General features: G+C 34.7%; 1 protein-coding gene across 5 annotated transcripts; it reads right to left on the reverse strand.

The window, feature by feature from the left end:
- Positions 1 to 2965: 2965 nt before the first annotated feature.
- LOC143257122 (MFS-type transporter SLC18B1-like) lies at positions 2966 to 22316 on the reverse strand. Of its 5 annotated transcripts, none has more exons than XM_076515375.1 (14): positions 22231 to 22316; positions 18676 to 18986; positions 15790 to 15885; positions 13953 to 14026; positions 13386 to 13530; positions 12024 to 12092; positions 11478 to 11562; positions 10976 to 11112; positions 10543 to 10641; positions 9869 to 9963; positions 9279 to 9374; positions 6629 to 6703; positions 4753 to 4846; positions 2966 to 3380 (listed from the first exon to the last, which is right to left on the reverse strand). In XM_076515375.1, the coding sequence occupies exons 2-14, from the start codon at positions 18934 to 18936 to the stop codon at positions 3276 to 3278; spliced, it is 1431 nt and encodes a 476-aa protein (XP_076371490.1). In that variant the 5' UTR covers positions 18937 to 18986; positions 22231 to 22316; the 3' UTR covers positions 2966 to 3275. The 5 variants fall into 5 exon arrangements, with proteins under 5 accessions (XP_076371490.1, XP_076371491.1, XP_076371493.1 ...); XM_076515376.1 differs by having other exon boundaries at positions 22235 to 22296; XM_076515378.1 differs by lacking the exon at positions 10543 to 10641.
- Between the last annotated feature and the right edge of the window lie 1518 nt (positions 22317 to 23834).

The raw sequence follows: 23834 nt of genomic DNA on the forward strand, positions 1-23834 counted from the left end.
AGGTGTAGCGTGTCTTTTTATAACAAATCTACCTTGGGCTATCGGATCCCTGATTTTGGCGTTGTAAATCGATCCGTTGTCCCACTTGAGGAAGAGGTGTAGTCCTTCTCGTAGGGCCTCGAGACACACGGGAAAGCTGTGAATGTTGCGAGTTGAAAGCAGGAACTGTCCTTAAATTTGTGTGCAAGTTGCACTGTAGATTGTAGGATGGGTGAGTAAATTAAGGCTGTGACGAAAGTAATACTTATTTGTTTTGTTTTTTAATTTCGCACAAAGCTACATGAGGACTTTCTGCGTTAGCCGTCCCTAATTTAGCAGTGTAAGACTAGAGAGAAGGCAGCTAGTCATCACCACACATTGCCAACCCCTGGATTAATTTTTTACCAACGAATAGAGGGACTGACTGTCACAATGTAATGCTCCCACGACTGAAATGGCGAACATGTTTGGTGTTAGGGGGAATCGAACCCACAACCCTCAAATCACGAGTCGAGCGCCTAATCACCTGTAATGCTTTGCAATACATTACGAAAGTAATGCTTCGTAATATTATAGTCATTACGTAATATTAAAGTTAGCGTTATTACGAACTTGGTTTCGGTAATTTTGAAAGAAAGAAAAAAGAATGAAATAAGCTGTAGTTTATAATTAAGTTCCATGAATTAGTATTTATACTTTAAGTGTAATTTTCTATGAGTTATAAAATTACATAACATTATTTTATGGTTTGTGATTTTATATTTAGACTTATCACGTATGTGTAATACGTATAATATAGGGTTCCGAGTTCACTTTTTATTGTTTATAGTAAATCTGTATTTATGTAATATTTGAAAAATATACAACATTGTTGCTACTAATTTTTCTCCCAAATTATTCTTCAGGTATTAAAAATGAATAAAATATCAAGTCGCGAGTTGAATAATCGTTAAGGCTTTTTTGTTTTTACGAAATATTAGCGCCATTTGTAATTCATGTAACAGCTACACATTTTATCAATGATCTTACTGCGAGGAAGTACTAGTATTGACCTAAATAACGTCAGCTATCGAACAACATGATTATGGGATTAGTTACATGATACAGTTGAAACTACGAAAAAACTATTTTGTTTCATCAGCTACTGTATACGCAGGTGGAACTTTGGTAATTCAAACTCAGGCGGAAACATTAACTTGAAACTTAGGGTTAGCAGACGCTAGCGAAAATTATAAATATCATCATTGATAGAACTATCATAATGGACTTTTGCCGCGGATGATATTTCACTGAGATTTACTTTTTAGATTGAATTCAGAAAAAAATATAATGTTTGTAAGGACTTTCTTCGGTAAATTAATTAAATGTGAATTATTTTAGATTGACAAATTTCTCATGTTCTCGGAAATAGAGAACGACTAGTAACTGAAAGGTTTGTTTTTTGGAATTTCGTACAAAGCTACTCGAGGGCTATCTGTGCTAGCCGTCCCTAATTTAGCAGTGTAAGACTAGAGGGAAGGCAGCTAGTCATCACCACCCACCGCCAACTCTTGGGCTACTTTTTTACCAACGAATAGTGGGATTGATCGTAACATTATAACACCCCCACGGCTGGGAGGGCGAGCATGTTTGGCGCGACGCGGGCGCGAACCCGCGACCCTCGGATTACGAGTCGCACGTCTTACGCGCTAGGCCATGCCAGGCTAACTGAAAGGTTAAATGTGTTTATTTTTAGAAATGATGATTCTGTCCCATATGACGTTTAGTTTTCAATTGTGGGATTCGTGTTACTGTATTTCTTTTTTGTTTTCTTTTCAAATTTCTTACATTTTAAATTTTACTTTTTTATTCATCATGTTTGGTACTAATGGCCTTAGGTAATTTCGGTATATTCCACTTAATATTGTGTTAAATGATCGCTGTAGCAGACTGAAAGCGTTGTTTCTTGGTGAGATCTTCATGAGAAATTGACACTGTGATCAGTCTGAGTCCATCAGATCGTCTGGTGTTTTATGGTAGACAGAGATATTCAGTGTAGTGGTTCGCGACCATCGGTGTCCGTGACCTCTACTGAAACTGGTTTTGTTGGTAAGGGCGAATACGTCAGAGTGCCCGTTGTTTGTTTGAAGGTAAACCTAAAGCAACACAATGAGCTAGCTGTAGAGATAGTTTGTATCGTAGAATTTCTAATTGATTGGATGAAGTGAAACTTACTGCTGTTTGTCAGGGTTGTAGTTTCATGACAGATGTTTAGAAGTAAAGGTTAGCTTTTGAGTCTTTATCTTTACAGTTCTCATTTCTTTATTAATGACAGTTTTAGTTTAATATTAACATATCGAGTTAGTTCAGTAATTGCATTGGTCTGGAATTACTTTTTTTTTTTACTTTGTTTCGAAAGTAAGTATTCTGAGAGTGTGTGTGTTTTATATCTGCTGTGTCCATCGAGGGGAAAGTAGAAGGCGTATAATACACTTGTGGGTTTGCGAAATCGTTTTTGTGAATTTGTTTGCATTTTATAATTTTTAATCACCAAAAACAATACGAGCATGAGTTGTGGTACTAACACTCTTCTGACCTCCAATTAGCCCGAAGATGGTTCTATCGACCTGTGTGGTATTTACCCAGAATACCACAGTGAAGTAATATCTCAGAATACACTTAACCACACGTTACTACCTCTCGACCAACTGCTGAATGAATTTGGACGAAAGCTGGTGTACACTTGAACTGCAACCTAACCTAGAAGTGAGGGTCAAGGTCAGGAAAAAAAACCCAACCCTATCTGTTACATGAGGACAAATTTCTCACACTATGTTAGTTCTATAATTTAGTCAAAACTAATCAGATTTTGATGAGACGTGTTGGACTTGAATATCATTCCGTGCCCGTTGATAACAATGGACACATTTATTTTGAGGGCCTTACATGATGAATCTGCGCTGTATTAAGACTCTAGTTTAATTTTGTATCAGAAAGCAACGAAGAGTTAATCTAGGTTCACAGTTCCCATTCTCTTTAATAATTGTAATTATGGTTATGAATAACACTACAAAAAAAAATATTTTATATCTGCAATATTTTGATCGCTTATCGAAAGATCAGGCTGGTGAATATTAACATTCTCTTTGAAGACCAGTTTTCAGCCTGTCATGTTTTGGATATTGCCATTCGTGAATACCTGAACTGAATTTTATAAGGGTTAGTTGTATAGAGATTGCTCATTCTCTCTCTTCCCACGTATCCATGTTTCAGTGAACCACACGCAGAAATGACGTCAGAAACATTAATTACTTCTATTAAGTGGAAGATGTAGGCTTATGATAAAGGAATTGTTTTTCGTCGTCCACGACTTTCTTCCTGGCGGGCATATTGCAGAAGGTATAAATGACGTACACACTTATCTGTAAATAAAATATCAGTGAAAAAAACTTAACTCAAATTTGCCAAATACAAAGTTTGGAATGTTTAGATCATTGTGCAATTGTTTTATTTAAACTCGATATATCATGAAAAAATAATCACTCAGATTTCAAAAAACCATGGCTAATAACTTGTATTATCAGAATCTAAATAAAGTTAAATGTACCGTTTTATATACAGCATACTGTTACTTGATAGAAAATTTAGCAACATTTCCCTGAACATCATACTCCATACATGGCTGTATATCAAAACATTTAATTTACTAAGCTTATTTACAACAAAGCTACTTGAGTCACTTTGCATACTTTAGACGTAAAGAGTTAAAAATTGTGACGGTATAGTAACGTCATGAAGTGAATGGAAATATTCTTAACTCTTTAACTTTCACGTTTATAGATGAAAATCTCTCCCAGTGACAGTTGCTTTTGAGATACAAAGTATAAATACAAAATACACGTTTTAATAATTTGTAAGGAACTTAAAACTTTAAAAGAAAAAAATCGTAGTAGTACAAAATTCCTAACACCCTTGGCAGAATTATAGAAAAAAACATACGTCTGACCATGACAGCATTTTAGTAGGGAATATACGCGTGGACATGACAGAATTCTAACAGAGATTGTACGTGTGACCACTGTAATGTTTTAGAGGGACAAACGTCCATGGCAGCAAGAGTTAAATTATTTTTAAATACATTTCCAAATGCTTTGCTACGTTTCTTCATTTTTATTAACTAAATAAGGTTAATGTCTTGCCAGTTCTTTTCAAATTATTACTCTGTTCGGCATTTGCATATTGGATTTTATTACCGAAGTATATATGCCATTTTAAAAAGCCTAACTTCTCTACTGTAGCTCAGTTTGTTTGTTGTTTTTTTTGTTTGGGAATTTCGCACAAAGCTACTCGAGGGCTATCTGTGCTAGCCGTCCCTAATTTAGCAGTGTAAGACTAGAGGGAAGGCAGCTAGTCATCACCACCCACCGCCAACTCTTGGGCTACTCTTTACCAACGAATAGTGGGATTGACCGTCACATTATACACCCCCACGGCTGGGAGGGCGAGCATGTTTAGCGCGACGCGGGCGCGAACCCGCGACCCTCGGATTACGAGTCGCACGCCTTACGCGCTAGGCCATGCCGGGCCCTCTGTAGCTCAGAGATCCGATTTTAGTTCTTCAATGCTAACAACATGGATGTCGTACTTTCTGTTCTACAAATTACTCACCAGTTTAAAATCATTAATAATCAATAAAACATGAACGTACGAAACATGGTAATCAAAATAAACGATATCAACATTTATTCTTGACAACTCAAATTATTTAAGTGATTAAAACTTGGATTGATTTACCAGAAGAAGTTCTTCACAAACCAATGCAACAGTGCTCGTTCTGTAACCGACATTTTCCGATAAGATTCCTCCGATAGAAGGTCCCACAAACGCCCTGTATAAGAATGAAAACAAACATTTTTTGAAATAGTTTACTTTGTAACTAACTCTCATGTTATAGACTTGATTATCCTGTTCACCAGTGGTGAGGGTAGATGGTATTTCATCCTACTGTTTTTTCTTTCTTTATGGGTGTTATTTTAATTTGTGAAGTGAAAATTATGTCCAATCCGTGAAACCTATTTTTTAACATTAGTACAAGCTTCAACACACTGTAGTTTCTAGGCCTATGTTTCAGTTACGATAACTATTACACAATGTAAAAACCAACTTGTACGACGTAACAGTGATAGTTAACACGCTAACCGATTCACTCTTCATACAGTTAATTTCTAACTAACTCAACTAACTAAAGCTTTATGAAGAATCATTATCTATGTTTGATTAAAATTGAAGTTTATGGTATATCCTCAAAAAGTTTCAAATGTTTTTTTCTAAGCCTATCTTAACTTTCCGAAATTAATGTTAGCATAAACAGCCTACAGCTCCATCTAGCTAACAAGGTTAAATATATATATATATACATCGTGGCCCGAAAGTATCTTTTCTGTTTTAAAATTTAAAGAAATAATGGTTTGAGTTGAATTTCGCGCAAAGCTACACGAGAGCTATCTATGCTAGCTGTCCCTAATTCAGTAATGAAAGACTACAGAGAAGGCAGATAGTCATCAACAACCACAGCCAACTATTAGAATATTCTTTTACCAACGAATAGTGGAATTGACCGTCACATTATAAAGCCTCCACGGCTGGAAGGGCGAGCATGTTTCATTGGACGGGATTTCAAGCCCTTAATGCCCAGGCTAGGAGTTAAGCGCCCTAACCACCTGGCCATGCTGGACTCTAAAGAAATATGTCCATGCAGTTTTGAGCACCTTGTAGTACAACTTAGTTTTTCTTGATGACTCAGTAGACTTCCACATGTAGACCTTTGGTGGTTCTCGGTATGTCTAACCGATATTCAATTTTAGTTCATGTTCACTCCAACATTTCCACAATTCAATCGCGACCACGTCTGTTACCCTGGTCTTCAGCTTCGTGATGTTTGCTAAAGGTGCGCGACATACCCCCTCTCCCCCCAAAAATGGAGTGATATCTGGTAAACGCGAAGGCTATGAAACTGGTTCATCCTGCAAGCCAAATGATGCACTGATCCTTTTCTTGAACGATTGACATCTTAGACGGTTACACTACTCATTGGAGTGAAAACAAACAAAAAAAAAACAGCGTGAGAGTGAAAACAGCGAGTTGATTTATTAGATGTCGAAATCTACGTGGCTTATACTTAATTATTAACTTAAAATAGGAAAGATAATTTAATAATCCTGTATTACTTATAATAATACTGAGTAATTGTTATTTTTTATTTTTAAATACTTATGTATATAAAATAATAGGAAGAATTTATATATGGACTTTACGTTAAAATACTTTTCTTTTCGCTCCATAGATCCTCTGATGAGAGGGTCTAAAGTTCACAAGTGAAAGAAAAAAAAAATTATCGTAGAGAAAAATCCGTGTATAATATTCAATGTTTGTTGTAATAGACCAAAATATTAAGTATTTAAATAGAGATCTCAACAGGATTTAGTGGGATTAAGTATGGGTTATATTTTTATTTGTGGGATTTGACTCCTATATTTTTCGAAACTTTGTAGCCAATAAAGTCGTAGATCAACGACCATTTTAGTGTCCAAATAGTTTATAAAAATGCGTTTATAAAGTGACTGAGTAATTCTAGGGTTATCAATATTAACTAGAAAATATAGCAACTTACCCTAGGGAAGAGCACGCTTGAAACATTCCAGACAACAACCCATACGTTGTGTGATCGTTTGGATATCCACGTGCTCTAAATTAAAAAAAAGAAAAGAAAACGTGGGGGTGAGTATCTGTATTACTTCCAATATTAGAATGTTAATTATGTCGAGAGTTAAGTATATTATGTTAGAATGATGTCGAATATGTAAATCAGTAAGTGCGTCACAAATACATCCAACATGATAATGAGGGGAGGGTGTAACATGTATCAATACTTCTCTTTGATATCATTTGGTGTTGTGTAGGTAACGCTATGCCATCGAAAATCTATTGCTTTTTAGAAGGCTTTTCGACATAAAATATTCGAAAAATGTGTTCGGATCGGTGCGTTTAAAGTAAAATAATATGGATCAAACCTAAGATCAATCCAGAAAGAGACCTGCAACAAGTCTTACCCTAGCCGTGACAAGCAAAGTAATTGGTGAAAAAGTAACAAACAATTGTAAAATCTATCCACTAGCACCATGCAACAAGAACCTCATTCTGGACAAACAACAGAAGTCACATGTACACAACTTCCTTTCATGACTTATCTGTTTAACCGTCACATGCTTCAAGCAGCTGAAGAATGAAACTAGTATCCATGCTATCCTATGTAAAACGTACTGTTGAAACGGTAGCTGAGAAATGGTCGTCCTCGTACAATAGAATGGTGTGTTTTGGACATAACACCCTAAAGAAAGAAACATTTGTAATGGAAACTGCGTTGCAGGGCTATTGTTAATATAACGTACTCAACCTCTGTAAGTTGAACTAATTCTGTAATGTTTTAAAATTTTAACGGGTTTCATTCACCTTTGCGAATAAATACTTATAACCTACAACATTTTGTTTTAGTTGTTTGGAAGATCTAATCGTAGTTTTCAAATATATGTTACAGGATGGTGAAGTCCATCAGAACTTTGCAAAGTAATGACAACGAATTTCTCAAAATTCTATACTATATATCATGGTAGCCGTTTTGGATTTTGAAACCTCAAAAGGCAAAACCCGAGAAACAACGCTGGGGCTTGTTCAGAGGTTCGGCGCAACTTGATAGTAGAAATTAATGAGAAAAATGACATTACTGAATAGAAGTAAAAATGGTGGTTATCTTGGTTCTTATTTAATCAGCATCATGAAGCGTGCTCTACGTAGCTGATAAGAAGTCTCAACGAGCCGGAAAAAAACAGAAGAGGAAGGTTGAGCTTTTCTTGTTGTTGTAGACATGATGACACGAGCAAAGAGACGCAATACATCGTCAGAGTTAAAATGGATGGGTTAGGGTTCGCGTGAGAGTAAATTTTATAATAAACACAATGGCATGATTATTAAAGATTATTTAAAATTAAATTACTTGAAAAATTAGCCTCTTTTCAGGGCTTAGGTAAAGAAATACCCAAACTTTTGCTGTGGGGAAACGGAAGTATTCCGAGAAAACCCACTTTCACAGCCATGGCGCTGAATAATCTACCCTGACTGTGCCATATGGTAGCTGAACAAAAAAAGCAGGGATATTAATACAAATGGCACTATGACATTTAGGAATTGATGCACGACTTCAAAACTGGATGAAAAACTGGGAAACAACATGAACTTTGGTTTTAGTTCTCAGGTCAAGAGTATGGAGTGTTTGTGTATGAAGGCGTGTGGGATACTTTGTATCTTCTTGGAAATCTAGTTTGCATCATCAAAGGTTTGGTAAATGTCAGACTTGAAAGTGGGGAAATACCTGGAAATAAACTCCTCTATTACTGGTGATATGGCGGAAACTGCAGAGTCTCTCTTTTTCCCTGGCAAGGACCTGCGCTACCCTTGATTTAGGTAATTTCCCAAAATGCATAAGATCCAAGCTTAAACATTTATTATAGTTTACCTAAATAAGGACCTCTGATTGGCCTTAATAATGATGAAAATGATATTAATTTCTGCACTTATTTATCGTAAAATGATATTAATTTTCACACTTACTTATTTTAAAACGACATTAATATCTGCATTTATTTACCATAAAATGATATTAATATCCACAAGTGTTCAGTAGTTCTGAGCTGGATCCTTGTTTATTTGATATTTTAACAATAATCAAGACATTTTCTTGTCTATGATAATAACTGCAACTGAATATACGCATAGAAAAAGTTTTGATTTTAGCATTGTATATCCGTAGACTTACCACCATCTCAGCGGGGGTCTGGTTTGAAAAATAGTGTTTGTTTGTTTTTGAATTTCTCGCAAAGCTACACAAGGACCATCTTCGTTAACCATTCTTAATTTAGTAGTTTAAGACTAGAGGGAATGCAGCTAGTCATCACCACCCACTACCACCTCTTAACAAAGAATAGCAGGATTGACCATCACATAATAACACCCCACGGCTGAAAGGGCGAGTATGCTTGGTGCGACGAGGTTTGTTTTGAAAGCGTTGAAGTACAAAAGTAAATGGATAGACTGGTCAAGAGATTTGAGGTTTCTAAATGGATTTACTTGAAAATTAATGTAAATAGGTAAGAACTCGTAACAGACAATAACTTAAATTCCTAATTTGGAAGTTATTATTTTAAGTTTGAAATAAACGCCCACAAGCTCAAGTTTAAAACAGTAAAATACATAAATTTAACACCCACAAACTTCTATGTAAGGCAAAAGAGAAGGCAGAAATTTGTTTGGCTGCGGCTCCAATAAAACAAACAATATCTGACACGATGATTATCCACAAGTATCTGAAACAAAGAAACACAACACTAAGCCTTTCTTCTAAAATATACTGTTGTAAAATTAAACATTTCAACTTAGATTTGAAAGAAATAAAACAGAATCTTAAGCCTTTCTTCTACAATATCGTTGTAAAATTAAAGCTTAAACTTTATTTCAAGTTGATTTAATTCAGTATTTTACCTTGACTCAAAGAAAACTATGAAGAAAACTCAAAACATTTAAATATCATACTGTTTAACCAAGAGGTATATGTTATACAATTTAAGTTCTTTAAAGGATAATTACTTTAGTTTTGTCATGACAAAGATTTTTTTTTTTTTTTTTTTTTTTTTACAAATAAGGTTCCAATTTTCTATTAGACCTACAGGATATAAGATATCTAAACCTATAATCAGATTATCTCTCTCTCCGAGTTTGGAAAACTTTACTAGACACGCTGTAAATGTTACTCAAATTATGTATTTTGTGATATTTCGATAAATAAAAACCATCAACCTACGCTTGTAAAGGCATCCCTGGAAGAGGACCAATGAAGACTAGGCCAAGAATGGTTATACAACAACCCACAAAGATGACAGGGATAGGGGTTATTATCTAGTTGAAAATGTAGAAACAAAAGAAAGTTAACTATTTCTAAAACTTCTTATATAAGACGATTGTGCTAATTTATCTTATGCACAGAACATAGCATGAAAATTATCAACTTAAGTAAAGCATGCCAGCTGGAAAGATTAACGGCCTATGAAGGTCTGTATCATGACACCCTAACCACCTGGCCACCTTTAAGATTACTCCCTTATTTTTGTTTGAGGGAATGCAGTTAGTTACCACCACCCACTGCCAATTCTTGGGCTATTCTTTTATCAACGAATAGTGGGATTAAACGAAACATTATAACGCCCCCCCGCCTGAAAGGGCGAGAATGTTTGGTGCGACGGGGATTCGAACTCGCAACCCTCGGATTACGAGTCGAACGCCTTAACCCACCTGGCCACGCCGAGCCATCCACATATTAATTAATAATAAAAACTTATAAGAAGTAACTTACGACCTTTATGCTTATTTGACAATTATTTTAATTAAAGCTAGGTTATAGCTTTGATATTTTCAACTGCTCAAAATTAAAATTGTCACTAATAGACCTTACTATGTAGAACTACACATTACACTTACCTCCTTGTTTAGAAGTTGTCCCACAAACAAACATGAAATAGAATAAGTAATCGCAAGAGCCATGTACACAAGTCCCAAAGAAGCCGGAGATAAACCAAACTGTCAAGAAATAAAATAACTAACATTATGCCATCAGCCATGTACACAAGTCCCAAAGAAGCCGGAGATAAACCAAACTGTCAAGAAATAAAATAACTAACATTATGCCATCAGCCATGTACAGTCCCAAAGAAGCCGGAGATAAACCAAACTGTCAAGAAATAAAATAACTAACATTATGTCATCAGCCATGTACACAAGTATCAGAGAGGCCGCAGATAAACCAAACTGTCAAGAAATAAAATAACTGTAACGTTATGTCATCAGTCATGTACACAAGTCCTAAAAAGGCCGAAAATAACCCAAACTGTCCAAAATTAAAGCAGCGTTGTACCTGTCTGAGATGAGGTTCGAACGTGGTGTTGTTGAAGCCGATGAATAGAAGAGCACTGAATATTGTTGTTCCACAGAGGAACGTCACCCAATCTGCAAAATATTTTGTTCCCGAACCGATTCTGGATTTTTCTACACCTGACAGAGAAGAACACGTGATGAGTACTAATGAAAATTATACAATACCAGAGCAACATGTAATTGATCAGTTAAAATGAATAATGTTGATACTAATATGTTTAAATAATTTAATCAGTAATTAAGCATAATTCATTCTTAATGTATAAACCTTACTTGATTTATCCAACTGAATTTTAGAATTAAAAATATGAAATCAAATACTATCTTAATCATCAAAAACAAACGGAGATGATATTTGGTACAATACAAATAAATTATTCTGTTAATAAGATTTAAATGAAGAAAATAATTATATTTTTATATTTTCTCACGAAAACAACAAATAGATATCTATTAAATGAGACGGTTATATAAACACTTACTGTAGTCCGGAAGAAAGTACACCATTAACGTCCCAGCAAAAAGACATCCACCGTTAACGAAAAAAGGGAATTTATATCCTGCCACCTAGTGGAAAGTATAAGTTGAGTCAATATAAACATAGTCAGCTATAGTTTTGTCGATTACAAAAACAAAATAAATATAGTACTAACTGGAAATGTTTTAACAAATGATATTTTATCCCTGGTCATTTGATGGTAGATCGCTAACCAACAGAATATATTTTTAAAATGACGCAAGGGCCGGTCCAAAATTATTGTAAGTGGAAACTCAATTCTTCATCTAAAATATAAACTTAATGATACATGGTCCTACTTCTAAAAAGGCATGCAATGCCTTAATAACATGTCAATTAACATTTATTTCCTCTTATTTTAATAATAGTAAGGAAAATACCTAAAATTTGCCAATGCATGTTTGGGTCACACACACACAAGCAACAGTAAAAAATATTCATTCATGTGAAATGAATCGCTAATATATATTAAATCATTTTGCATACATTAAATTCGGTAACTTTGGCTTACCTCATACAAAAATCCGCCAACTGTAGGTCCAAAGGTGAATCCAAATCCAAAGAACATTTGGAGAAGGGCCTAAAAATTAGTAATAAAACTCAAGAAGAAAATAGTAGCACAGCTTTAAAGTCTTATATATTTTAAAATATTGTCATGATATAAAAGACTGTTTAGTATAGATATTATTAACTTATTTGTTTGGTAAAATAAATTCTAACTGTAAAATATTGTTAAATCATAAGCCTGTTAGTCGAGATGCTCCACAAAAGGTACTTTGGTACAAGTTATTGATGTACTAGAATTTTTGTAATAGCTGTTTAAGGCTGTATAGTGTGATACTGAATATGGTAAAACGATCCAATCTTTTTATTTATTGAAAAGAAATCACGTGTAATTCTCCATGTTATTCACTACAATCAATCGTCATACCACTCGACAACAAAATGACAAACATCTTTACTACTTTATCTTTACTACTAGAAAACAAAGTGACACGAAAGACGACGCATGAATTCCAAAGCATCTAATGGTTTGTTTTTAACACACATACTTTTATTATTGTGATCCATATTTCTTTGTCTTTCAATGTCATCAAGTACAAGATATCGGCCATTTGGGGACTTATCTTGGCCTGGTGGTCAAGACTCTTAACTCACAATCTCAGGATTTAAGGTTGGAGACTGTCACCGAACGTGTTCATTATTTTAATCGTGGGAGCGTTATAAGGTTCAGTTAATCGAACTATTTGTTGTTAAAAGTAAACAAATAAGTGTAAGGAAAAAAATCGCTAAATAAAAAAACACTATGAAAAAAACCCACAAAGTATGAAGCATATAAATTCCACATACATTTTAACTTTAAATTGCAGAGTTACATTTGGCGACTCATGGAAGTGTGCCTTTTTGACAAATGGCACAATAGAAGTTAACTATAATTGCAAAGTTACGGTGATATCGTATAAATCAAAGGTCTATAGGAATGACTCGAAAGCGAAAGTAAAAATCTGTGAATGTTGATAAGATATTTGACTCAATTTTCTTGCGTTTTCCCAGTTATGGAACAATTCGGGAAAAGCGTAAATATCAGAACCGTTTCGCGAGTATTTTACAGTTTTCGTAAATACTCAAGAAAATATTGACTATTCGTAGCTGTGTCGTTTCACTTTTGATAAGGAGAATATCAGTTATGGAAAGGTTTTAGAGACATTTATAAAGACGGGTAACAATAAGTAATAAATAAGTTTTAATTCCAAATATAAAGTTAAATAAGCTCACATCCAGTCTAGTCTCGGTGTTTGGTTTTTTACCTACAATAAAATAAGTGCTTTATCATTATGTGATGTTTAGGAATAATTAATTAACAGTAACTTACACATTTAGAAACTGCATCCACTGAGAATTCTGCCGCCACAGTCGAAAAGCTAGCTGTTAAGACAGCAGAAGCGCCAATACCTTCGAAAACACGAACTGTGAAAGCCAGTGGTACAAAATACTTCACTGGACACTCTTCTAAGCTCCTAGTTAAGTAAAGGATATTTTACACTTTTAATAAACCAGTTTGTATGTCTGGTTATACAGAACACGAAAAAAGAACGAAGTGATTATATTTATAAAACAAAAATTATCCGTGGTAATGCAAAACTTGGTGATAAAAATATAGATTAGGTTATTTTAATCATCGTCAAACTAAAATGTGAAAATTATTTACAATAATGTCTTTAACTCGTTTGTTATAAGTGTGGTATGTAAGGATAAGGGTACAGGCGGAACGTGGTTAAAGAAGTAACAGACCAAAACAAAACAAATATGATCAAAGTAATTCTGTACTACGTGGTTAAAGAAGTAACAGACCAAAACAAAAAAATATGATAAAAGTAATTCTGTACTACGTGGTTAAAGAAGTAACAAATTAACAGCGATGAAGTAACCAAGAACTCACCCAAATAAGCAAGATGAACTACCTGCTACTATTACACCCACTTTAATTAGAAAACTCGGTGAGATTTGACCAATCTGCAGAAAGAAAATGTAGAAGTTTAAGAAATTTCAAAACTTAGGCAGGAGGTTAATATTTTTAAAGAACTGAGGTTTAAAACTGAAGTAACGACTATTTAGCCTTAACTCGGCAAGTATGTTTCACAGCGGTAATTTTAACTTTACTATTTTGTATTAACTTGACAAATTTCGTTTATTAAATTTTGAGCGAAGCTACTAGGGGGCTATATGTAGTAGCCATCTTTAATTTTCAAATAATAGATTACAGGGAAGCCAGTTAGTGATCAACACCCGCCACCAACTCGTTGGAAACTTTAATCAAATAGCGGGATTTGAACGTCACGCTTATAACTCACCCACAGCCTGAAAGTGCAGAACACGTTAACGTAGTACAAATTGTGGTACCTTCAACTACATACCGGCACTTTAGCCATTGGGTCAGGCTCTACTCGAAAAACAGTAATTTACTGGTACAGCCGCTCTTTGCCATATTTAAAGATAACTCTCGTGTTTACAGCTATGTAAATAATTGTCTTTAACACACACGCGCGTTTCTAATTTAATTACCGTGTTTACTCGCTTATAAGACGGGGATTTTTCCTCGAGATTTCAGGCTCAAATTGGGGGGCCCGTCTTATAGGCGAGGTCTACAGACATAGAAAATAAATTTAGTTCACTCAGAACTGTGCGGATATTTCAGACAGTGAAAATCTACTGTTTGTAGATAGCGACAACGAATAATTTGAAGGCTTTTGAATTTCATAACTTGTATACTGATTTGCTGTGTTCTATTAAAGTGCAGTTTGCGTAAACTCTTTTAATACTTTGAAGAAATGTGGTTTAAAAGTTAGCATAAACGTACTTTGATACTGAAATATGTTGTGATAAGTTTTGTGCGTTAGACTGTTCTTTGTTATGTGTTTTAAATATGAATATTTATCATACAGTAAATAAAATAGTTGATGAAATTCCATTAAACGCTTGAACACCGAGTTTGGATTTATTCATTTATTTTCACTTTTCTATCTCTTCTATTTTTCTCCTTCTAATCTGATATCGAAATATCGTATACGAAACCCAAAATTAGGTTTCTATTAATTTCCATTTTTTTTCACTTTTCTCTCGTTACCTGCTTTCCTTCCTTCGTCTTATAAACGAGTCTAAACAGAATATCGACAATCTCTCAGGTGAAGTTGGGACCCGTCTTATAAGCGAATCGTCTTATAAACGAATAAAAACGGTACTTTGGATTTTTTTCCAGAAAGCTTTACAAGAGTTGTTATAGGCGGATAGTACCCTCAATCCCTGATTTTGAATTTACAGACAAAAGGAAAGACAACTAGTCAACAGCACTCTCCCCCAACTCTTGGATTACTCTTAACTGACCAGAAAGTGGGATTTGCCCGTCACTCTTATAACGTATTCTCATCACCAAAATACGAAGCATGTTATTGTGACAACACGATACAAGCCATGAATTCCGGAATTACAGTCCATGGATTCAAACAATTACTTGCAAACATTTCAATTTAAAACAAAGATATTCGAAATAAATCATCCAAAAATATTTTCACCCAAATCCATTAATGTAGTAATCCATAAAAAGTTAATTAAAAAAATAAAAACGTGAAGACTGTATTATTTAATGTTTTATAAGATTTTTAGCTGAGAGACATTAAAACAATCTTGGATTTAAAGTTGTCCAGGACTTAACATCGTTTAAATATCGGAATAAAACATACTGATACCTTATAGTTAAGTTCATGTGAATATGTACTTACTATTATTCCATATAATGGAGAAAGCACTGCCATCATAAATTCAAAAATACCGATGATTAGTCCATATTCTGTAGGCGTAGCACCTTTCATTTCCGCCTGTTACAAAGAAAGAAATTTTGAATTAATTCATTCACGAAATAATTTAGAATCGAGTAAATAGTCTATTGATACGTTACATTTAAAACTACTATAATAACAAAAGGATAATATTGATAATGAATATCTTTATTAAGCGGGAAATGAGTTTTACTTCTCTTTAAGCCAGGTGAGCACAATAATTTTAACTTTTGGTTTGGTTTTGTTTTGTTTTTTGTCAACCAATTTGTTTTCAACGTTTTGAAATCATTTACCATTTAGTAACAACCACCAGCATATCGTACTTACAACCAATAACTGACAGTCCATCAAGTTTCTTACCCAGATCTGAATATCTTCAGTTATATAACTAACTATCAAAGCTAAATGATGAGTTAAAAGCGTACTGTTTAGTTCAGATGTGAAGACGGTATGTTGTGTAAGATGGCGAATGTTAAGAAACAAGCCAGAGAGGGAAGGGGATTTTGAGATACCGTTTAAAATTCGTAACTGAGGCCAGGGGTGGCACTGGCGTGGACACTTGTCCAATCTAGCAGTCATCATGAGAGCGCCCAAAATACTAGCTAAATCCCGAAAACAATCTACTAAGTTACCGAACATCAAGGAGCAGAAAATTCCGTTATATATTTATATATTTCCGATTGTTCTTGAAGAATCAGTATGGTTTTGTTATAAAGAATTGAAAGTACATGAGATCTTCTAGAAATTTAGTTTTGTTTTAGAGATAAAAAGAACATAAAAATGAAGTAAAAGCTGGATGAGAGGTGAATAATGTTATGTACTTCTGAGCAAAAATATGATTTTCATGACTACGAATATTCATCATAATTCATGTTCTCAAACATAACTATCTCCTTCGAATGTGTGTATCAAATTAACAAAACATGAAAAAACAACAACAGATATACAGCACTAGAAGTAATATTACGATATGCTAGCACATCATATCTTTTCTAACTGAGGTAGTGATGGACATGGGAATTTTTAGAATTTTCATGTATTTAGTTTGTGTGCAATTTTAACATTAACAAGTGGTTCAGAAAATAGTTCAGATTGCCTTATCCTAGCTGTTTTGTTTCTTTGTTCCCCATAGTATATAGTATTTATTCTGCCTGAGAGGATATTCCAGTAATTCACAGCATTTGAGCTAAAAGGATTAGTGGTTATAATATTCGTTACTGGCCAAATTGATGTTGCCTGAATGTCACAGCTGATCATTACTGTGAGAGAAAAGAAATCTTGAAAAGATCATGTTGATTGCAAGTGAACAAAGTAACCGGGTTTGCCTGTTGAATGCAGGCATGCTTTATTAATCCAATTTTACTTGTTTTTCATCATGACTTTTTCAGCACAGATTCATCTTAAGAAATGGAAAGCCGAAGAACTATTCATTTATCCAGTATAGGTGATTGCCCCCTTGTTTAATCATGTACGTGTCTAAATAAATACGGTTTTTATTGTCCTTCAGTTGCTTCAAGTCCCTTTACTTCTCACTAAACCTAAACCTCATTTTCGTTATCAAGTACGTCACTCCTCTTACTTCTTGATCGAATCAACTGTTATCAGTGGGTCTGATTCATGTTTCTTGGAAGGAAATAATTTTGTTTTTAATTTCGCGCAAAGCTACTCCAGGGCTATCTGTGCTAGCCGTCCCTAATTTAGCAGTGTAAGACTAGAGGGAAGGCAGCTAGTCAACACCACCCACCGCCAACTCTTGGGCTACTATTTTACCAACGAATAATGGGACTGACCGTTACATTATGACACCCCCACGGCTAAAAGGGCGAGAATGTTCAGTGTTACGGGGACTAGAACCCGCGAACCACGGATTACGAGTCGAGTGCCTTAATCACCTGGCCATGTCGGCCCACTGGAAATTATTTAATCTGAAAATAGCACAATAGCGAGCCAGAACACAGCTGAAATGAAAACAACAGTGAAATAAGAAAACTAAATAACTTACTTCGTCCTAGCTCCCCTATTTGTTCCACCTCTACCTTGATAAACATTCTGGAAGGTTCCTCGGTTCGTGAAATTATCATTATCTTTTTAACATTTATTCTAAATCCATTTTTTCCCAGAAACATAAGAGCCTTTTTACAAAAATCAACGACAAAAATCAAGCGTATGTAATACCAGTGGGTGTATTCTACTTAATGAACAAGGTGATAGTAATTTGTTAGTTCAATATTTCATTAATATGACCAGATAAAATACCAGAGAGCATTTCAGAAGCTCGGGAGATCAGCATTCGAAACCAATTGCTGTTATCAAATAGTCTCTCAAAGTGTAACCATACAGACTGAATATTAAACAGAGTTTAACTATAAAAAAAGCAGTATTTGTTTGTGAAATTTATATGCATGTAGTTAGGCACAAAACTATCCAATCGGCTGTTTGTGTTGTGTTCTGATGTAGTGTTCCGGTTTTTAGCGTTATATAACAAGTAATAAGTTACTACGTGATTAGAGATACAGATGAGACGGGTGTCTTATTTCTAGACTTATACAGAATGATGCTATCAAATTCTTTCATTGAAGTAGTCTTGACAAATTTAACTTTTAAAGGACCGATGAAAAACTAAATAAATAAATGACATTTTAATATATTTTTCCACAGCCAAAAATCTATTACAAGTTATACTACAATTGTCTACAAGGTCGCAATCAAAACTTTCATATTAACTATTTTCTTCAATAATTATATATTAAAAAGGATGCTTACAAAATATAAATAAATATATATTTCTTTTTGCAAAAATTCTGTAAACAACGAAAGATATATACTTACGATTCTAGGGAAGAATGGAGCTGGTAGTGACATACAAGCTCCAACCCAGAACTCTGAATAACACAATGCAAATAAAATAAACCACTTTGTCCACTGCTTGCTACTGGGTTTGAGATTAACTTCTTCCCTAGGAAGAGGAGTTTTCGATCTGTTCAAAAGGTAATCATCACAGACAGCGTTCTCGGTATGAAAATAACCATTTGTGTCGCAAGATGTTTCGTCCTCTCTTGTCCGTCTGCTTACTGAACCGTATTCTGCCATTATTAATCTTGCTTTCACTTAACTAATCCAATCCCAATACGACACTACAACTGACAACACAAGTGTTAATGTATGTTTTCTAAAAGTATACACAAGTTTAATGTTTTAACAAAATACAAAATTACGCCTTTCGTATTAGCGCTGTTGAAATTTACCCCTAAATAACAAACAATTGTTTATTATTAATATTATTTATTTTTTACAACGAAAATAATATATCCACATAATGACAGGATTAGAGATATTTATGAACCTAATCAAAGTGTTACTAGCATTTTCAGTTATTTTAAAATTTAAAAAAAAAGATAAGACAGTAATGACAGGATTAATAAAAACCACACGAATCTGTAAAATTGTGAAGGTTTTTAGGGCATCCAGGTTGAAAACAAAGGTAAGTTTGGTATCGTAAAGAAATAAAAGTTTGACACTAGAATGATTGCCTAGAGATTTTATACTAGTAAAACCTACTGTGTGAAATTAGCACGCTGTAACTAGCTATGAGGTCGGTTGGAATTTAAAATTAAATGTAACGTAGTATTTGATTTTGCACCCATATGGAAAAAATATACAATATGTAAGTCTGACCCTATTTGTTTGTAGGTGTTTGGAACTTGTGTAGATTATTACTCTAGCTAAGGTCATACAGCGGGCATTCAGTTTTATCAAACGACAACGTAAAAAAAACAACAACGAACAAACAGATCTTACAGTTACGACAGAAAGTGTTCGTACCCCTGCGTCCCGAGTAGTTTCCTCCTCATAACTTAAAAAGTATCACGATTAGGCTAGTAGACGTATAAAATAAACATTATACTAGCACACATCTACATAAATTTTTATGTAAATTAAACGATAAATAAACTGTTTATAAACAAATAACCAAACATAGGAGGAGCAGAAAGTGTTCGCGCGTCTACTTTAATGGTCAGTTGTGTAGCCTTTCAGGTGAATTACTTGGCGCAATCTCTCCTCATAGCCCTCCATGATCGTTTGACAGTACTCGACTGGTATTTTCTTCCATTCTTCTTTGCAGAAGGCCTCCAACTCTTGCAAGTTTTTCGGATGACGCTGATGAACCCTGGTCTTCAACTCATGTCAAACGTTTTCAATTGGGTTGAGATCGGGTGACTGCGATGGTCACTCCAGAACGCTTATATGGTTCCTCTGCAACCAGGATTGCACACATTTTGATGTGTGCTTAGACTCATTGTCTTGCTGGAAGATCCATCGACGCCCAAGCCGCAAGTTCCGAGCATCATTCTTGATATAAGTGCCTAATATATCAACGTACTCTTCTTTTTTGTTGTTTAACTTAAGGATGGTGTTCTTTGGAAGATTTCGTTTCCCCTTCTTACGGAAAATATAGCGAGCATCACTGTAGTCGAAAAGCTCGATTTTAGTCTCGTCTTGACCAAAGAATACTCTTCCAATAGGTAAAGGGTTTATCTGCATGCTTTCTTGCATACCTCAATCGTGCTTTTAAAAGAACAGGCTTTAAATATGGAGTTCTACGAGGACGGCATGCTTTGAACCCAGAAGAGCGTAACATGTTCGTAACTGTAGAGGTGCTTACTTCAACCCCAGTTTCCCTTACCATTTTTTGTATGTCATTACGTGTTAAACGAGGGTTCCATCTAGCTTCTCTGAGAAGCTTCCTCTTGGTTTTCTCTGGAATTTTGGTGGGGCGTCCGGAACGAGGGAGGTTAGCAGTTGATCCTATAAGCTTAACCTTGGCAATTATGCTTTGAACAGTAGATTTCGGCACATTAAGTTGTGTAGCAATACCGAAAAGAGACACACGAGACTTGTGTTTTACAATAATTCGGTTTTTTAAACCACTGGACAGTTGTTTCCTGTTCGCCATGATGACCAAGCAGATAATGACGGAGACGGCGCTAAATTGCCGGAAGTAAATTTTTTGGTGGCTAAATTCCAATAATTATGAACTCAGTGTCTAGTTCTGGAATGGTATAATATAGTTTATTCGCCAAACTGAACAAAATTTGTACAGGAATATCAGTTTTTTCACACGTTCTGAAATGTACGAATACTTTCTGCTCCTCCTATTTTGGGTTATTTGTTTATAAACAGTTTATTTGTCGTTTAATTTACATAAAAATTTATGTAGATGTGTGTAAGTATAATATTCATAATAAAGTATACGTCCATTAGCCTAATCGTGATACTTTTTAAGTTATGAACAAAAAACTACTCGGGACGCAGGGGTACGAACACTTTCTGTCGTAACTGTAAGTTTTATAAAACACTCAAAACATCGAGCAACATTTTATGCTATGTCTTATAACACTTCGACTGAAAAGAAAAACCACACAGTATATTAAGATTGTTTGATGATTGAAATCTAATCTTTAGGCTTAACTGAGAGAATGGTATTTTTGAATTATTGTGGTACACAACATTTAACGACAAAGCGTGTAATACACTATAGATGGTGTTTCCCAAGATATTTGATCATAGTTTTACTTATAACGCTTTTTAAAGTTTCTTTAATCACATGACGTCGTTTTTCAGTAAAAGCACCATAACAGCGAGTTAATATGATGTAACTTACTTAAGTTATCGATTCATCGATCACCATTCGGCGGTACAAAACAAGATTTTACAATATCTGATATATAAATATAAAATAAAGCTCGGCCAAGGATTTTGTATCGTTCTTATATTTTCACTAAGGCCACTATAGGCTTAGTCCAGAAAAATATATTATAGATTAATTATCAGTTTAGATTTCATGTAATGTCGCACAAACTATACTGTAGCTCATGATACGCCGGTATAAAGTATTATAAACCCTAATAATTAATGCAATTATTGATACAAATAGCGTTGAGACCAGTATAGAGAGTGTTGGTTTCCAAAGTACCCAAGAGTAAGAGAGCATTACGTAGGAATGACCTAAATGCCATACCTACTGTTTTTTTTTTGTATTATTTCTGAAAAATTTTCTTCACTTGTCAAATATCAACTGCACTACATCTAGCATATCCAATGCCGACGAGCAGAGCATTTTTAACATAGGGAGTGGGCAACGGAAATTTATCCCAGTGAAGAAAATTTGTCGCCTAAGTAGGATTTGTTTAAAATATGATCCGCCGACGAGATCTTTCGTCCAGTAAACAGGCTCACCATGTCGTGTGGAAAATTAAAAGTTATAATAGTAGTCTAGATAACATGTGTATAAAGAACGCCTTGGTATGAATAACGTTATGTCCTTCCATAATTTATAATTTTAAAATATCAGACCAATACATTACAACCAGAATCTTTACTTACGTACTGCTCGAAACTGTTTCTCACTCACGTGCTGCTGTTCTACATAGAACTGCCTGAACTACCAACTCATACAATTTACTTAAGCCTTATAAGAATGCATCTTATTGGCTGTTTGCGATGCCTGAAACGAATAATTATGAGGTCCTTGAGTGGTATTTTTCGGACTTCGATTTTAAAAATGTGTGTGTGTAAAATAATAATAATGCCAATAATTCTCATGTGACAAGATTACAGGAAAACTCACTTATGTTTGTAGATGTGCACGAGAAAATAATTTTGGTATTGACCTTTTATATAACGATTTATTTTTTTAAAAATCAGTTGCACGTGAATAATCTCCACTTCAAAAAGTAATACAGTGACCTAGAAATTATTTTATGACAACTGCTAAATAAGACACTGCAAATAACTGCTCTTAGTGAAACTTAGCGATAAATAAAACAAACAAAAACAGTGAAATATATGATTTTATTTTATTAGATAAGTGTTAAAATTAGAGGAAATATGATGGCTGCAAAATATTGAAACTGGAAAGACGTGGTTAAAACTGTAAATCCAAGAGGTTCGTGGCCCATCATTTTAAAAACGTGCTCCGTCCTATGAGGCCATGAGTGTGCAAGAAAAGTAACAATTACATCTCTGTACTGGATCATACAATAGATGGCAGAGGCTTCTGATAACCAGTTACCTTTACCCTTAGTGATTATCGCAATGCGTAAACTGTGGGGATTAGTCACTTTTAATGGCATGCGGAAAGTCTGTAGGGAAAGTTTGTTTTGGTTTTTTTTAATTTCGCGCAAAGCTACTCGAGGGCTATCTGCGCTAGCCGTCCTTAATTTAGCAGTGTGGGACTAGAGGGAAGGAAGCTAGTCATCACCACCCACCGCCAACTCTTGGGCTACCCTTTTCTAACAACGAATAATGGAATTGACCTAGATTAATCAATGGGATTAATTAATCAATTAATTAATGGGATTAATCTAGATTTTTCAGAAAGCATTTGACAAAGTGTCACATAAAAGGCTTGTAAAGAAACTCATCTCTACGCAGGTGGGGGATAAGCTAAGTACTTGGATAGAAGAGTGACTTTTAATGGAACAAATGGAGTTCAGTCAAACATTAATGACATGAAGAAATGATTACACCAAATTATTCAATCCCACTATTTCTTGGTAAAAGAGTAGCCTAAGAGTTGGCGGTGGGTGTTGATGACTAGCTACCTTCCCCTAGTCTTACACTGCTAAATTAGGGACGGCTAGCGCAGATAGCCCTCGAGTAGCTTTGTGCGAAATTAAAAAACCAAAAACAAACTTTCCCTATTCATTATTCTGTTTCATGAATAGTGTGTCTTTGCATATGAATTATGTATTCTACATATATAATAAATGTCTATGTGTTAGGTTTTTTCTCTGTTATAAAAAAAAAACACTTCCTAATATTTTTTCATAAGACGACCTAAATATATTTGAAAAATGTTTTTTGACATATGGTATTTCTCATAATACCTTTACTTACGTTTTTCGAACAGGTTAACTGGTACGGCATGGCCAGGTAGTTAAGGCACTTGACTCGTAATCTCAGGATCGCGGGTTCGAATCCCCGTC

The sequence above is a fragment of the Tachypleus tridentatus genome, chromosome 7 (assembly GCF_004210375.1).
Source record: "Tachypleus tridentatus isolate NWPU-2018 chromosome 7, ASM421037v1, whole genome shotgun sequence".
NCBI lineage: Eukaryota > Metazoa > Arthropoda > Merostomata > Xiphosura > Limulidae > Tachypleus > Tachypleus tridentatus.

What these genes read in the sequence shown, in the direction of transcription:
- LOC143257122 (XM_076515375.1), bottom strand. Translation starts at nt 18,936, where the DNA reads ATGGCAGAATACGGTTCAGTAAGCAGACGGACAAGAGAGGACGAAACA. An exon ending in CAAGCGTGCTCTTCCCTAGG is followed by an intron (nt 4,847 to 6,628) that starts GTAAGTTGCTAT and finishes ATTCTTATACAG; the next exon opens with GGCGTTTGTGGGACCTTCTA. An exon ending in TTTGTGAAGAACTTCTTCTG is followed by an intron (nt 3,381 to 4,752) that starts GTAAATCAATCC and finishes TTTTATTTACAG; the next exon opens with ATAAGTGTGTACGTCATTTA.